Source organism: Neovison vison, chromosome 6, assembly GCF_020171115.1.
Source record: "Neovison vison isolate M4711 chromosome 6, ASM_NN_V1, whole genome shotgun sequence".
In the NCBI taxonomy this organism is placed as follows: domain Eukaryota; kingdom Metazoa; phylum Chordata; class Mammalia; order Carnivora; family Mustelidae; genus Neogale; species Neogale vison.
The window spans coordinates 214946527-214962473 of record NC_058096.1 but is presented as its reverse complement, the minus strand read 5'-3'; the positions used below and the strand labels follow the sequence as shown (position 1 = coordinate 214962473).

Genomic DNA, 15947 nt, shown 5'->3' with positions numbered 1-15947 from the left:
CAGTGGGATACCAGACTTTCAGGGCTGAGGTTCTGGCCAGATTCTTATTGGCCTTGTCCCTCAGGGGAGATGGTGGCCCCAGTGGCTGTCCCCAGTCCACCAGCCTTTGCTCCCTGCTGGGATGGGAGGTTTCAGGGCAACATTAAGACCCCTTGGTCTTTGGAATAATCCCCCAATTCGGGCCTTTCTCTACTTGAGACCTCCTTCAGCACTCGCTCTGGCCGAAGTCAGGCGCCTCTGGGTGACTTGGGGGATCATGCTATGATTCTGGCTGGCTGAACACAGGGCCCAAAATCCAGGAGCTGCCCCATAAAAGGTGCCATCGGTGCTTTTCAGGACGCGGCTAACTCCCCAGAGTCCACCGGGCAAGTAGGAAAGGGTTAGTCACGTGGACGGAGGGTCCCGTAGGTTTGCTGTGCGCTTGCGCCTCCTAGGGGGCGGGGCGTTGGCCCCGCCCCGTCTTCCAGGCTCGTCTCGCGTGCGCGGGTCGCCTTCACTGATTCTTGAGCGGCGGTGAGCGAGGCGGTGATACCATGTCTCTGGAGGCGATTCGCTACTCTCGGGGCTCCCTGGAGATCCTCGACCAGCTGCTCCTGCCCCAGCACAGCCGCTACGAGGCAGTGGGCTCGGTGCGCCAGGCCTGGGAGGCCATCCGCGCCATGAAGGTGGGGCCGTACGGCGGAGCTGCGGGGCGGGGGTGGGAGGTGGCGACCCCGCTTGACGCCAGGATCCCCCCTCCAGGTGCGGGGTGCCCCGGCCATCGCGCTCGTGGGCTGCCTCAGCCTCGCCGTGGAGCTGCAGGCGGGCGCGGGGGGACCGGGACTCGCCGCCCTGGTGGCTTTCGTGCGCGACGCGCTGAGCTTCCTGGTCACCGCCCGGCCCACCGCCGTCAACATGGCCCGCGCTGCCCGCCACCTGGTCGAGACCGCAGCCCTGGAGGCTGAACGCGAGGGCGCCACGGAGGAGGCGGTCCGGGAGAGGTAGGGGGACCCTGTGGCAGGCGCTGCTCTGCGTAGAGGCTATTAACTCATTTCTTCGAGACCGACCCGTTTTACATTAGGGAAACTGAGGAACGGCACATCAGTCCACGGCCACACAAGCAGGACCAAGAGCCCACCCCAGGTGGCTGGGACCCAAGATCTTTGCTTTCAATCCCTTGACTCTGCCTCACCAGAACACGCCCAGCCCCTTCTGCCTTAAAGGTCCTTTTCAGAGCCATTTCATTCTCCTGGTTTCTGCTTTTGAGGAATTTTGTTTCCAGTTCTGATCTCTTCCCTGCCCTTTTGTTTTTCCATTCTGCTCTGCTCAAGCTAAGTGATTACCTTCGTGTTCCTTGACCCCACCAAGCTTACTTCTGTCTCAGGGCCTTTGCACGTGCTGTCTCTGCAGGCTGGCTATCCACAGAACCAACTCCATCAGGTTTCTGATTTCTGTCTTCCCCAAGCCCTCATGTAACACAGCTCACCACCCCTGCTCTGTCCCCTGATTCTCCTGCTTTCTCCTTCACTTCATTAACTGTTAACCACCTGACTTCCCCACCCTACTGTGAGCTCCACAGGGGCAGAGATTTTTATCCTGTTCATTGCTGTGCTGTCCCACACACAGATAAATGTGTTGTGTGGTGGGCAAATGGTGTGACAGGTGACAATGGCAGAAGAGTGTAGGCCCCACAGCCTGGACATAGCCTGGAGAGGCTTTAAGCCAGAGGGCTCCTGCACAGTAGCATTGGCCAGGAGGAGGGACTTACCTGGGCCCCAAGGCCTGGTGGCTGATACTGAGAGCCCCTTGTCGGCCCCAGAGTGATCCGCTGTGCCGAGGACATGCTGGAGAAAGACCTCAAGGACAATCGGAGCATCGGGGACCTAGGAGCCCACCATCTCCTGGAGCGGGCAGCTCCTGGGGGTGGCAAGGTGACCGTGCTGACCCACTGTAACACTGGCGCACTGGCCACTGCTGGCTATGGCACAGCTCTGGGTGAGTGGGCATCCATGGGAGTGGGGATGGGCCCTTTTTGGATGCTAGAGAAAGAAACCCTAACCACTTTACCCAGCAAAACGATGTGAATTTACTCTTGTATACAGGTGCTTAGGGCCTTAGCTTTAGGTATGGCTGGGTCCAGGGGTCAAAGAGTGGCATCAGGATCCATCTGTCCCTGTACCTAAATTCTGCCCTCCAGGGCGGCATCATTCTTATGCTCCACAGGTCAGCCGGAAGGTTGCTGGGATTCAGATCATGAAAAGCCAAGGCTCTTTATGCCGACAGTGCAGAAAAGGCTCCTCATATCTCAGGAGCTTTGATGGGGTCATTTGCCTTTCTAGGATCAATCAGTCCAGCCCAAGCCATGTGCCTAGAGAATGGGAGGATGCAAGGGCTGAGAAGGGAGGGGTCCCCCAAAAGAAAGATTGGGTTAGCCCTGCCTTTGTGCCTGGGGACTGAGGCCTTGATGGCAAGACACTGATTTTTTCACTCAGCAAACGTCAGTGAAGAACCAGGGTGCCCCACCATTCCGGCAGACATGCAGGAATTCCTCCATTCATTCAGCACTTAGTAAGCACCTACTGTGTGCCAGGCACAGTTCTGGGCACCAGGGACCCACCAGTGGACACAGTAGACAAAATCTCTGCCCCGAGGAATAGGAAAGTAGGAGGAACAAACACAACCAGTCAATAAATGTGTGTACTATGTCCACAGGTGATAAGTACTAAAGAGAAAGAGCCGGGAAGGGGTCAGAGGTGTGGGGTTTGCTGTGGGAGAGTGAGGTATCAGGGAAGGCCTCACCAAGATGTTCTCTGAGCACCCATGTACTTGGCAGAGGGAACAGCTACTGCAGGCGCATGGGGATGGGGCTGCGCCTGGTGAGCCTTTGGCGAACCGTGCTGATATTTTATTTATTTATTCTGAGAGAGAGACAGCAGGGAGGCAGAGGGAGAGAGAATCAACACAGGGCTCGATCCCACAACCCTGAGATCACAACCTGATCCCAGGTGCCCCTGTGTGGTGCTTCTAAACAACGAGCCACCCCACCCGTGTGTCGCGCTCCGTCTCATCCTGATGTCCTGGTGGGCTGGGCCCCACAGGTGTGATCCGCTCACTGCATACCCTGGGCCGTCTGGATCATGCCTTCTGCACAGAGACCCGGCCCTACAACCAGGGAGCCCGGCTGACTGCCTTCGAGCTGGTGTACGAGCAGATCCCCGCCACCCTCATTGCCGACAGCATGGCAGCAGCTGCCATGGCCCACCGGGGCGTGTCAGGTCAGTAGGCACGGCGCCAGTGGGCAGGGCTCCAAGTGTCCCGGGCCAGGTTATGACCCCCAGCATGTTGCTCCCTAGCTGTCGTCGTGGGAGCCGACCGGGTGGTTGCCAATGGTGACACAGCCAACAAGGTGGGCACCTACCAGCTGGCCATCGCTGCCAAGCACCACGGCATCCCCTTCTACGTGGCTGCCCCCAGCTCCTCGTGCGACCTCCATCTGGAGTCGGGCAGGGAAATCGTCATTGAGGAGCGCCCGGGGCAGGAGCTGACTGATGTCAACGGGGTCAGGATTGCAGCCCCTGGTAAGCTCTCCCTTTATAGGGGGTCACACAGCACCTGGACACCTCGCCTTAGGCACTGTGGCCCCTTCACGGGGTCTGGTGGATCTAGGTAGAATCAGCCTTCTGGGGCCTAAAGCTCTCCTTCCAGCCATTTCTTAGAACAGAAACATCTTGAAGGTCAGACTCAAGGTCAGAGTGTAAAACTAGTGAGTTAGGAGACTGAGGGCAAGTTGTCCATCTGGGCTTCCTCCCTTGAAGAAGTAAGAATATTGTCTCACCTAGTGCCTACGGAGAGACACTGATGTTCTCAGCTTCCCCGTGCCACCCACCTGCCATGCGCAGGATGCCTGACTTCTGTCATCCCCCAGGGCCTCAGTGTTCACATCTATAAAATGAGCTCTTTTTCTTTTTTTTTTTTCTTGAGATTTCATTTATTTATTTGACAGACAGAGATCACAAGTAGGCATAGAAGCAGGCAGAGAGAGAGGTGGAAGCAGGCTCCCCGCTGAGCAGAGAGCCCGATGCGTGGCTCGATCCCAGGACCCTGGGATCATGACCTGAGCCGAAGGCAGAGGCTTTAACCCACTGAGCCACCCAGGCGCCCCTGTAAGATGAGCTCTTACCACCACCCAGCTCACAAAGCCCGGGGCTGTCAGTGAGTTCATCCACGTGACGTGGAGGACAGTGCCTGACCCTTGCTTAGCACTCATTAGATAGTAACAATTATGACGAAAAATACTTTTATAAAAAGGACCAGTTAAGATCCTCAAGTGCTGAAAATACCGTGGAGCTGCCACCCGACTCCCAAGTATGTATGGAGCAACAGCAAAAATCCCAGTATACAACTAAGTGGAGGGAAGTCCTAACATCCTGTTGTTTTGTGCTCCCAATTTCTTAACAGCGTTTTAAAAACAGATCTATTAATTCTATAAATTTTTTTCCTTCATTTTGTTTTTGGTGCCCCTGCTTTCCTGGAGGCATATGAGCACTGGCCAAAATCACTGTGAGCAGAGAAAACAGGCCACCAGTTTGCAGCCTGTTGTGTAGAAGGTTGGTACTCACTCAGCAAATATTTTTGAGTACCTGGCTGAGGTGTGCTAGGGCGCTGGGGATACGGGAGTGAAAAAGATGGAAATGCCTCTGCACTCGCAGAGCTGACAATCCAGTGGGGGTTAGGGTTAGGGTTAAACAAACAAGATAAATAACAAAACCGCTGTGTATGTTAGAAGTAGGTATGAGCGCAGGAGAAATGAACAAGGCAAGGATGGGCATGGGAAGTGTCCATGCGGGGAGATTTAGACAGTGATTGGAGAAGTCCTCTCTGGGAAGGGGACATTTGAGCAAAGACCTAAAGGAAATGAAACCGTGAGTCACGTCCCTACTGGAGGCAAAGGGGACTACCTGTGCAAAGGCTCTGAGGTGGGTTCTTAGAGCTTCTTACAAAGATCGCTGGAGCCGGCAAAAGTGGGATAGATGTCTCTAAGCGTTCCAAGCCTTCTTGGACAGTGATGGCCCAGGAATGGTGGGGAGCAGGGTCTGAACTGGATAGTAGGGACTAAAGCCCCATGTAATGCCTTCATGCAGTTGGAGAATGAGCCATCCCAGATTCTCAAGGATTCCCCAACTCATGAACCACCATGGAGGAGACAGATGACAAGAGCTTGAGAACTTCTCACACAGCCACATACCTGCCTTCTTGCCTCCCCATTCTCCTGCAGGCATTGGGGTTTGGAATCCTGCCTTCGATGTCACCCCCCACGAGCTCATCACCGGTGGCATCATCACAGAGCTGGGGGTCTTCGCTCCCGAGGAGCTCCGGGCGGCCCTAAGTACCACCGTCTCCTGAGGGTAGGGACCCTAGATGGACCCCAGAAGCAATCAACCTCACTCTCCATATCCTGCCCCAATTCCCTTAGGTTTTATAATAAACTTATTGAATGGCTTGCCCCTAAACTGACCTTCTTCCCACAACCACCCTTCTTCCTAGAGCAGGGAGAGCACACAGGACCTTTGCATGACTCTTAAGAGCACTGTAACTGGATCCAGCCTGCCTCAAGTTCAAAACCTGCCTCAGCCGCTTTCTCTACAGTGTGATCATGGCCAGGTCACTTCACCTCTCCATGCCTTGGTATTCTCATTTATAAAATGGGGACAGTACTGCACTGCCCTCTTAGGTTGCTCCAGGGCCAGAACTAGGGCAGTGCTTGGGGTACGGAATTTTAGAGGGGACACTAAAAAGCCCAGTAATCAAGATAATAGCTTCGTGAAATACTTTTTATTTTATTTTTTCTAGAGAAGAGTGAAAGCACAAGTGGGGGTGGGGACAGAGAGAGAGGGAGAGAAGCAGAATCCATGGTCAGCATGGGGGTCTAGATCTCAGACCCTGAGATCATGACCTGAGCTGAAATCAAGAGTTGTATGCTTAACCAACTAGCCACTCAGGTACCTCCGATTCTATTTCTTTAATACTAAATTTTTGGGGCGCCTGGGTGGCTGAGTGGGTTAAAGCCTCTGCCTTCAGCTCAGGTCATGATCCCAGGGGCCTGGGATCCAGCCCCTTGTCGGGCACTCTGCTTGGCAGGGAGCCTGCTTCCCCCTCTCTCTCTGCCTGCCTCTCTGCCTGCTTGTGATCTCTGTCTATCAAATAAATAAATAAAATCTTTAAAAAATATATGTATACTAAAAATTTTTTTAAAGTAATCTCTACACCCAAAATTGTGACTCAAACTGACAACCCCAAGATCAAGAGTCCTGTGCTCCACTGAGGCAGCCAGGCACCCTTAAAATTGTATTTTTCTTAAAGATTTTTTTAAATTTTTATCTATTTTTTTTAAAAGATTTTATTTATTTATTTGACAAACAGATCACAAGTAGGCAGAGAGGCAGGCAGAGAGAGAGGGGAAGCAGGCTCATTGCTGAGCAGAGAGCCTGATGCGGGACTCCATCCCAGGACCCTGAGATCATGACCTGAGCCGAAGGCAGAGGCTTCGGCCCACTGAGCCACCTGGGTGCCCCCACAGATTTTATTTTTTTAAAGATTTTTAAAAATTTATTTGACAGAGATACACAGAGGGAGCACAGGCAGAGTGGGAGAGGGAGAAGCAGATTCCCGGCTGAGTAGGGAGCCAGACATGGGACGCCATCCTGATCATGACCTGAGCGACCCAGGCGCTCCTAAAATTTTTTTTTTTTTTTTTTTTTTTAGATTTTATTTTATTTATTTATTTGTAAGAGAAAGAGCGCACAAGCAGCCAGAGTGGCAGGCAGAGGCAGAGAGACGGAGGCTCCTCTCCAAGCAAGGAGCTGGATGCGAGACTCGATTCCAGGACCCTGGGATCATGACCTGAGTCGAAGGCAGCGGTTTAACTGACTGAGCCACCCAGACGTCCCCTAAAATTTTATTTTTAAATGTTGAGAAAACTATATCAATTACTGAATTTTAGGCACCCTTAAAAGTATGCACCAGTGACTGCCTCAGTCGCCTCACCCTAGTCCTAAATTTTGTGTACGAAGGGCATAAAACTACGCTTTACAAAACAAACGAGCTCTTCGTAAATGTTATCTTATTATAACCTTGACTTGGAAGTTTTTGCGAAGGTTTGCGTTATCGGCTCCTATGGGTGCTTATCCCCAGTAATGCTTTGCCACGTTGTGTCCCGTGAGCCTTTGCGCCCCGCGTCCCCACTGTATCCCATCGTGCCCTGCGCATTCCGGCTGCGATTGCGTACAGCCCCGCCTTTTCCGGCGCATCCTAAATCATGGCGCAGGGACAGCGCAAGTTCCAGGCACGGAAGCCGGCGAAGAGCAAAGCAGCTGCAGCGGCCTCCGAGCGCAGCCGGGGTCCGAGGAAGGGTGGTGAGGAACTGTCAGGGGTCTGGGGGGCGAGGAGGGCCTAGGGCTCCCCAGCCTTACGCGACTGCGTCTCTTCTTAGGTCGTGTGATCGCCCCGAAGAAGGCGCGCATCGTGCAGCAGCAAAAGCTCAAAAAGGTGAGTGGGGGTGCGCGAGCGGCCAGGGAAGGAGCCTGGAGGCGGTGCACCGAGACTGCACCCGGTGGAGGAGCCTGGAGAACTCAGGTCTCCGAGTCTCAGTTTTGACCCCTGTGTCATGGGTACATCACATACCACATTCAGCGGGCATCAGAGGAGCAAGGCCCGCAGAAAGTCTAAACGCACGTTAGCACCTGTCGCTCTTGTCGTTGTTTAAAAGAAGTCCGGACGGGAGGTGGCGTGGCAAAGTCGAAACCCCATCTTTGCAGAAACGCAGTGCTGCGTGCGGTGGAAGTCCTATCAACAGCTAGTATTTGTTTTTGCTTTTGTTTTTAAGATGTTATTTATTTATTTGACAGCGAAAGAGGGAAGAACACAAGCAGGGGAAGGGAGGGAGATGCAGGCCTCCCGCTGAGCAGGGAGCCGGATATGGGGCTGGATCCCAGGACCCCGGGATCATGACCCGAGCAGAAGGCAGACGCCCAATGACTGAGCCACCCAGGCGCCCCAACAGCTATTATTTCTTCACCCTGAGTCTCTTAACCTGTAAAATGGTCATAGTAATAACACCTTTCTCCCACAGTTGTAAGGATTTAATGCCATGGGGCACTTGTAAAGCGCCAAGAACAGCACAGGACACAAATGAACGTTACCTGCGTTGGTTGTCATTTTTGTGGTTGTGTTTAAATGCAGCTACTTTACATAGGTGGGTAGGGTTGACTTTATAAAGAAGTTTAAGGAGATTTGAAACTGGTTTTACTGGAGTCAGATTTGAGTTCAAATTGTACTCCACCCTACCTAATATGTACTCTTGAGCAAATTCTTAAGTTTCTCCCAGAGCCTTGGTTTTCTGAGACCTGGGTACCCAGAAATCTGCTTACCTCCATTTGGCTGCGAGAGGTGGGCTGAGCATCTTCAAAATGAAGCTCCTGATCCCTCTCCTTCCCTGACATGACCCTGCCACAGTCTTGATTCAGGAAGATTCTGTCCTCCGAGATCATCCAAGATTCTCTCCTTCTCTAACCTCTGTGTATCATCTCATCCTTTTTGTGTTTGGTATTAATCTAGAATCCACCCATTTACCGCCTACCTTGTCCCACCCCATCAACTACCACCTGGACCAATGTGGGGACATCCTCCCTGAGCCCCTGCCTCCTCCCACAGCTGCCAAAGGGCGCCAGTGAGCACCCAGGTCCAGTTCTCTTCTCAACCAGCTGAGCCACTCAGGTGCCCCCGGTCCTCTTCTCAGAGCCTTCAATGTCTCCCACCTCAAGAAAAGCCCAAATCCTCTCCGTGGCCCACAAGGCCCTGCATGATCTGCCCTTGTCACCTCCCTGCCCTCCTCCCGATCTTCCCCTTGCTCACTGGTCCCTTAACAGTTCTTATCCCACCTCAGCACTTTGGTACCAGCTGTTTCCTCTTCCCAGATTCTTCCAGAAATCCACACGGCTCCCTTTCTCAGTCTAGTCTGACTGCAGGCAATGCTTCTGAGCAGCTGTCCCCAGTAACTCGCACCCCTCACTCGTTATCCTGTGTTCTTTCTTGGCTAGCAGCGCTTACCTCCACTTTAACCTAGCAAATCATGGGCATGTATGTCGTCTCACACACACTGAGTGCCAGTTTCCAGAGGGCAGAGATTTTTCTGTCTTGTTTGTTTGCTGTTGTGTTTCCTACACCCAGTTATGTGACCGTCATGGTGGTCATAGTTGTGGGAACTCATAGGCAGGACAGGGAGGTTTGGGAAATATGATTAAACTACCACTTTTGGACCCAAACCCCTGTGCCTTTGCTTGTTCACATCTTTGTGTCTCAGAGCCCCAGTCCGCCATCTGCCAGGCAGAGATGACATGGGCCAGCAGGGACTACTGCCTGGAAGCTGAGACCGAAGGCTCTGGGCATGTTCCATCTCCCATCCCTCACCTGTTTGGGGAGGCCTGGGTAAATGCCTCCTCACTACAGGAACCTGTTTCTCCATCTGTAAAATGGGGCTGAGCGGAGGTTTAGAAGCTGAGGTCCAGAGAGAACAGGATTTTTTCTGTGTAACGCCCCCAAAGAGTGCTGGGCAGAAGCAGGACTTAAACCCCAGACCCTCAGACACTGTTTCGGGGGGAGTTGCTCATCCAGCCCCCTGTGCACTCTCAGCATAGAGAGCATGGCGCGTTAGGCGCTCCCCTCCCCCCACCTCAGATCCCAGTCTCAGTGCCCTGTGGTTGCCCCCCTCAGGACCTGGAGGTCGGGATCCGGAAGAAGATTGAACATGATGTGGTAATGAAAGCCTGCAGCAGCCTGCCCAAGAGGCTGGCACTGGTGAAGGCCTCTGCCATGAAGGAGGCAGCCTCTTCCTCCTCCACCAAGACGCCTTCCTAAGGACATCAGCCCATTGGAGGCCGTCGACACAGCCTCCATGCTCAGCCCTATGCAGGGGACCCAACAGTTGGCACCGCAAGGAGGAGCTGGGTTCCCCGGAGCCGTGGGTCACATGTACCTCAAGTTTCATTTGGGGTCCAGCCCGTGAGCAGGTGATCAGCAGACCTGGAGTGGACTGGTCAGCTTCCCGGGGTGCCAGGGGCTGCAGAAGGAAAGGAAATGTTCACCAACTTCCTGCATCCCCCTCCTCCGGTCTTGTATCCACTGGTTTAACCCAGAGCAATAAACCAGTGATTCCTTCTGCGTTCCCGTGCTCCTGGGAGTGGGCCAGTGCTGGGGCTGGGGACCCAGGTGCCCCAGTTAGGTGAGCCCCATCAGTTCCCACCAGAGACCAGCCATGGGCCCAGGGAGGGACCAGTGGGCTTCTGCACCTTTGCCCCTCCGGTCTTGGGTGACTGCGCCAACCTCCTCACTTGAGTGCACACCCATCAGCAGGCATGCGTGGGTCACCACCTCTACCTGAGATAAGCCAGGCGTCTTAGGGAGCCACTCTCCCATCCATAGCACAGATGCTGAAGCCACCTGGTAGGGTCTCAGTGCCAGTCTAACCAGGATGTACCTGGGAACTGCTTGGGGCCACCTTGATCTTGAAAGCCCTAACAGCTTGTGTTCATGTAGTACCACCAGTAGTCCAGGCACTGTTCAAGCGTTTTCCACGCCACCTCAGCCCTTGTGATGCCCTGGTTAGGTCGTGTCGTCGACAGTACAGAGCAGAGATTTGCACAGCCACCAGCAGGGTCCCTGCTCCCCGCCGGCCAGCCGCTGTCTCTTCCCAGACCAAGATTCTGTCCTGCTTCTCCTAGGCCCCTCCATCATTGCTTGGTGGTGGTCTGCCGGAGTGAAATGTGCCTGAGATCAGCGAAGAAGCTGACCGCCTTCCTGCCCCAACCCCTGCTGGGGTGTGGGGAGTGGGTCACGGCTCAGGAATTAGGCCACAGTCAGGGTGACACTGAGCTGCTGCCTTGGGGGAGGTGGCGGCAACTGGGAGCGGCTGGCCCCCGGCCAGTGAACCCACCACAGACGGCTCTTCTGGTCCCACATGGCAGTGGTCAAAGACTTCTGAACTACCAACATTTTTCTACAAGGTCGGGGATAACCACTCTGGAAAGCGCTTAGCCTAGAATTAACCGCCTGCCCCGGCTGTTCCACTCCGAGGCACATGCCCAGAAGCGTTGAGAGCAGGGACTTGGCCAACAGCTGGTACGGGCATGTTCACAGCAGTGTCAGTCACGGTCACCTAAAACTAGGAGCAACCCAGGTAGCCCTCAACAACGCAGGGGGCGAGTAGCATGCGTATCTGCACTGGGACTATGCTTCCTCCGTAAAGAGGTAGGAAGCTCTAACGTGCTACAATATGGATGCCCCCCAAAGATGTGCTGAATGAAAAGTCGGCCCCAAGGCCATTGGCTGTAGGATTCCATTGATGTGAAGTGTCCAGGCAAATCAACAGAGAGCAGACCTGACCTGGGGTGGTGGGGGGGTGTCCATGATTCATGCAATTGCTAATGGGTACTGGAGTCATGTTTTGGGTTTTTGGTTGGTTTTTTTGTTTTTTTTTAAGATTTTTATTTATTTATTTATTTGACAGAGTAAGAGAGGGAGAAGCAGGCTCCCCACTGAGCCTCTGTTTTCCCCTCAGGTCATGATCTCAGGGTCCTGGGTTTGGCCCCCTATCGGGCTCTCTGCTCAGCAGGGAGCCTGCTTCCCCCTCTCTTTGTGCCTGCTTGTGATCTCTCTGTCAAAAAGAAAAAAAAATTGGTTTTATACATACAGTGAGTAAATGCACACAATACAGATTTACATTTTGAAATACCAGAACTTTCAGCAGCTGTGCCCAAACTGATGGAGACTGTCCTGGAGTTTCCCCGGACCCAATGCTCAGGTTTCAGCTGGGGTGGGCTTGGGGAAAGGAGCTGCAGCACTGGAGGGCAGGGCTGCGTTCAGGCGTGTGTCCTGCACACCCGCACACCCTTCCTTTAGCCCCACTCAGGCCACCACAGTGCCTGTGCCATCTGCCCACAGCGCAGCAGCATCCCCCCTAAGCAGGCAGTGAGTAGCTTCTGCCTTTTGAGATGGACCCCCTCTGCCCACTGAGCAGATTGATTGTACACCTGTTCCGTGCCAGCCTCAGCAAGGGAGAGCTGAGGACTGGCATCCTAGTAGGGAAAACAGAAAACTGGGAAAGCCAGCCAAGGCTGCCCCCTGCAAACCCCCCCACCCCCCACCCCGCTTCTCTGTCTTGCCTCGTGCTATGGTTCCCTCCCCCTCCCGGATGTCCCCTCAGAGACCCTTCCTCTGCCCTCCTGCACCTCCACCCCTGGCAGTGGTAACTCCGCATGGCTCTAGGCTTTTCTCTGGGTCTTTGTCCACTGCTGTGTCCCCAACACCTAGGACGGTGCAGGAGGTGCTTAATGAACAGGTGTTCATTGAATGAAGGAAGTTAAGAATTCTTTCCCTTTTTTTTTTTTTTTTTTTTTTTTTGGCGAGGAAAATTGTGCATTTCAATGAATCAATTCTGATTATTCAGTGCATCATCTCTATACAACACACCCTTCCGGGTTATCTGATTCATAGCATTGTCTTTGAACTCTCAGTTCTGTAAATTGTAAGCAACTGATAGCAATATAAAACCACTTATCTGTAGACATGCAAATTCCATTCTGGCCAGCAGAGGTTTCCGTTGACAACCCTCCTCACTACAGAAAAAAACAATTTGCCCCCATCTGCACGTTTATTTGCGCAAATAGTCTGATAATGTGAAGTGCCTGCTCTCCAGACTCTCTTTGAGCCGTATAACATCTGCCTCCTTCCCACGTGAGTTCAATAAAAATGTTAACCTGTGTCCATCTTTATGTGCCTATGAGAAACATGATTATTCCCTCTTCTGGAAATTATTTGTTAACCTTTATCTGGAATCTCAGAAGAGTGAGCACTGGGACACGGTGAGCTCCAACTGTCTTCTGGTGCCTTCCTGGGCCACCAGGAGGCACAAGGAAACCAGGCCAACCCCACCGAGGCCAGTGGTGCCCAAGTGGGCCAGGGACACCTGTAAACCACCTCCCTTTGTCCCTCTGACCCTCCGGACGACTTTTGAGGAGGACCCCAGGGGCGAGGAAGGGCATTCAGGCGCAACAGGTATGAGGTCTGGAATGTCAACCCACTTGTTCCCCCTTTTCCCCACCCCCTCGGTCTCCCCAAATAGCCTCATTGCCCTGCATGACTTTTCCCTCTATGCTTGTTCCTTCCACCTGTCCATAGAAGCCCAGCACTGATCTGAAACCAAGAGCCCCAGACTCTGAAAAATACCTACACCTTGAGTGCAGTGCCAGTTTTGGCCCCTTCCTGGGTGTGTGATCTTCAGCAAGTCCTGTCAACTCTCTGAACTTCTGTTTGCCCATCTGTAAAAGGGGGACCCTAACACCCCTTGCTCAGTGTGGAGACTTCTGGAGCCTGAGGGCTGTGAGAGCTGCCTTTGTCCAGAGAGTGGAGAGCAAGACTAGCCACTCAGCCTGTCCTTTCTGGCCTGTCACACTGGCCCTGCCCACCGGGCCAGAGAAGTCACTAGATGTGGCTTTTTCAGCCTTTCCTCTCCTCCTTCTGCCATCCCCCTCCGCCTGAATGCCCACTTCTCCCAACGAGGCCCTGACGCTTAGCCCATGAACCTGTGTTCCAAAAGGGAAGAGAAGAAACGAAAGAAGTAAATCTTGCCAGTTGGGCAGGCCAGAGGGGCTGCATCAGAACCAGGAAGCGAAACTGCCCGGGCTGGTTTCCTGCCTGAGTCAGCAAGGGCAGGGGTTGTGTGGGGGGCTGGCCAAAGACAGGGACCCCGGAAAGTTAGGGTGGGATGGCACCAAAGCTGCCGGGGGGGGGGGCGGCTGATCCCCTCCAACTGAGTCTCCAGGGCCACCCCATTTCCCATGCTTCTCAAGGACATGTGGGTTTGGGATCCGGAGCCTTGGATGCCTAGACAGTGAGCTCACAGAGGCCTGGCGGGGTAAACGTGGCTTCCATCTGCCTGCAGCCCAAGCTCTTTGGCTGCAGGGAGAAGGCAGGACATGTGGATGACTGGAATCCTGCTCCCAATCTCTCCTAACTAAAAGTGTTGTTAGGAGGAGATCTGGCCGAGAGAGACTCCCAGGGTCCTCTCTGACCTCATATATTCTCCGGAGATCACTGTGTGGCCCTGGGCAACTTTCTGACCTTCTCTGGGCCTCATTCCCCTCATCCATAAAATCAGGAAAATGGAACAGAATGTTGGGGTTTCCCAAACTCTGTGCGTTTGATCCCTAGCCAATGTGACAGAACCAGCCCACCCACAGGGCCTGAATGCTGGCCCTATCTTTCCCCTGCTGGGGGCCTCGGGCATGTCACCTGACATTTCTGGGCCTGTTTTTTTCATCCCGGAGATGGGGATGTTGACAACGTTAACATCTATTGTTAGACAATAAACATCCTCACTCAGTGAAAGCCCAGTCCTGGTTCCTCCTAGAGTAGACAACAGACCAGAGCAGCCTCCAGTGACTTCTCTGATTCAACATCTTAAGACATCCACTGAAGCACTCTCGGGAACTGGGACCCAGGCTTAGAGGATAACAGCCACGCACCAGATGCTGAAGAGGACTGCTGGTAAGGGCAGCCCCGGGGTCCTGTTTGCAAGGGGAGCAGCTGACATGGGGGCTTTGCTGAAGTCCTCCCTACCTTTCCCCACACCCCAGTGACGCCTTCCCTATCAGTCCATCTTTGCCGCCAATCCTTTGTAAGAAAGGCACAGGGCAGTAAGTCTAGGGCTTCCTGGTCTGGGGGACTTCAAGCAAGCACTTCCCCTCCAAGCCTCAGTTTCCTCGTCTGATGAATGGAGCCCGGGCTCTCCACTTTGCAGTGCTGGTGGAAGACTGAATCGCAATAACACCCAGGAGCAGCAAGGGCACCACCGAAGCAGTCAGACGCCATTGCCATTATCCAAGTCCTTTCTGTCGCTGTCACTGTGGCGGGCTGTGTGGCAGGCTGTGCCTCAAGACCGCGCTGTCCAATAGAAGTTACAATGCAAGTCACATATACAGCTTTAAATGTCCTGATACCACATAAAATATAAAACATAAAAGGAAACAGGTGGAATTAATTTGAATAATGTATTTTATTTACCCAAACTTACCTAAAATATTATCTTTTTGATATGTAATCAATATAAAATTGTTTTCAATATAAAAAATGCTTAATGAGCTATTTTACTTTTTTTTTTCTTTTTGCCTACTTAGTCCTTGAAAATTCCATTTATAGCATAACCCAATTCGGCCCAGCTCCATTTCAAGGACTCAGAGGCCACCTGTGGTTAGTGGTGACCCCCCCCCACCCCCCCCCCCCCGGACAGCACAGGTTGGAGGGAGTTTCCCGAATGGGGAGCTGGAGACCGGCCAGAAAGTGCGGCTGGAAATTCCTGGAAGGAAAAAGCCAGAGTTTCCATAGGCGGTGGGGATACTGGGGGCAGCGATCAGGCCACACTTAGGGACCGCTTCCTAGACGTTTCAGCGGAATGGAGCAGATTATGAGTTGGTTCAGTAGGTAAATTCACATGGAGTCACTGCTGTATGCCCGGTGCTGTTCGGGTGCTGGCGGCGTAGCAATGCACCAATTACACTTACTCCTACCACTGGGGGTCTCGGTGGAGAGGGAAGAGACAGAAATCAAGCAAGTGCAGAACTAGGTAAAGAAATGTAGCGACCGCGGAGAAAAGTATGGCTAAGGGGAAATGTAGGGTTTTCTAAGGACAGGGGGAGAGGAAGGATGGCGTGGGCCGCGGGGCGGGGCTGGCGATCAAGACCACGGGCGGCTTCCGGCAAGAGAGGGTGGCCAGGACGATCGGATGTGACAAGTATTAGTTGAACCTTTTGAAACTGCCGTCTTAGTAGGTCGAAAATCAACCATTTCATATGACTCAACGTAATATTCAGGGCACAGAATGGATTGAGGGTTCTTAGCTTGGGGCATGGGTTGGGCTC

At 53.3% G+C, this 15947-nt stretch overlaps 2 protein-coding genes across 7 annotated transcripts; both read left to right on the top strand.

The window, feature by feature from the left end:
• Positions 1-450: 450 nt before the first annotated feature.
• On the top strand, positions 451-7520 carry MRI1 (methylthioribose-1-phosphate isomerase 1). 6 transcript variants are annotated; one of them, XR_006385172.1, is made up of 7 exons: positions 451-665; positions 742-980; positions 1799-1974; positions 3078-3254; positions 3333-3557; positions 4514-4586; positions 5255-5328. XR_006385172.1 is itself a non-coding variant. In XM_044254063.1 (7 exons), the coding sequence occupies exons 1-6, from the start codon at positions 534-536 to the stop codon at positions 5380-5382; spliced, it is 1077 nt and encodes a 358-aa protein (XP_044109998.1). In that variant the 5' UTR covers positions 451-533; the 3' UTR covers positions 5383-5384; positions 7469-7520. The 6 variants fall into 6 exon arrangements, 5 of the variants coding, with proteins under 5 accessions (XP_044109998.1, XP_044109999.1, XP_044109997.1 ...); XM_044254063.1 differs by lacking the exon at positions 4514-4586 and adding an exon at positions 7469-7520 and having other exon boundaries at positions 5255-5384; XM_044254064.1 differs by lacking the exon at positions 4514-4586 and adding an exon at positions 5529-5783 and having other exon boundaries at positions 5255-5384.
• C6H19orf53 (chromosome 6 C19orf53 homolog) lies at positions 6915-10194 on the top strand. Its single transcript, XM_044254067.1, has 3 exons — positions 6915-7391; positions 7469-7524; positions 9748-10194. Exons 1-3 carry the CDS (start codon positions 7295-7297, stop codon positions 9889-9891), a joined length of 297 nt encoding a protein of 98 aa, XP_044110002.1. The 5' UTR covers positions 6915-7294; the 3' UTR covers positions 9892-10194.
• The last annotated feature ends 5753 nt before the right edge of the window (positions 10195-15947 follow it).

Excerpts from the sequence above, each read along its gene's own strand:
- MRI1 (XM_044254063.1), top strand. The coding sequence starts at position 534 with ATGTCTCTGGAGGCGATTCGCTACTCTCGGGGCTCCCTGGAGATCCTC. Across the intron at positions 1,975-3,077 it reads TGGCTATGGCACAGCTCTGG|GTGTGATCCGCTCACTGCAT; the intron begins GTGAGTGGGCAT and ends TGGGCCCCACAG. Across the intron at positions 3,255-3,332 it reads GGCCCACCGGGGCGTGTCAG|CTGTCGTCGTGGGAGCCGAC; the intron begins GTCAGTAGGCAC and ends GTTGCTCCCTAG.
- C6H19orf53 (XM_044254067.1), top strand. The coding sequence starts at position 7,295 with ATGGCGCAGGGACAGCGCAAGTTCCAGGCACGGAAGCCGGCGAAGAGC. Across the intron at positions 7,392-7,468 it reads CCGGGGTCCGAGGAAGGGTG|GTCGTGTGATCGCCCCGAAG; the intron begins GTGAGGAACTGT and ends GTCTCTTCTTAG. Across the intron at positions 7,525-9,747 it reads AGCAGCAAAAGCTCAAAAAG|GACCTGGAGGTCGGGATCCG; the intron begins GTGAGTGGGGGT and ends TGCCCCCCTCAG.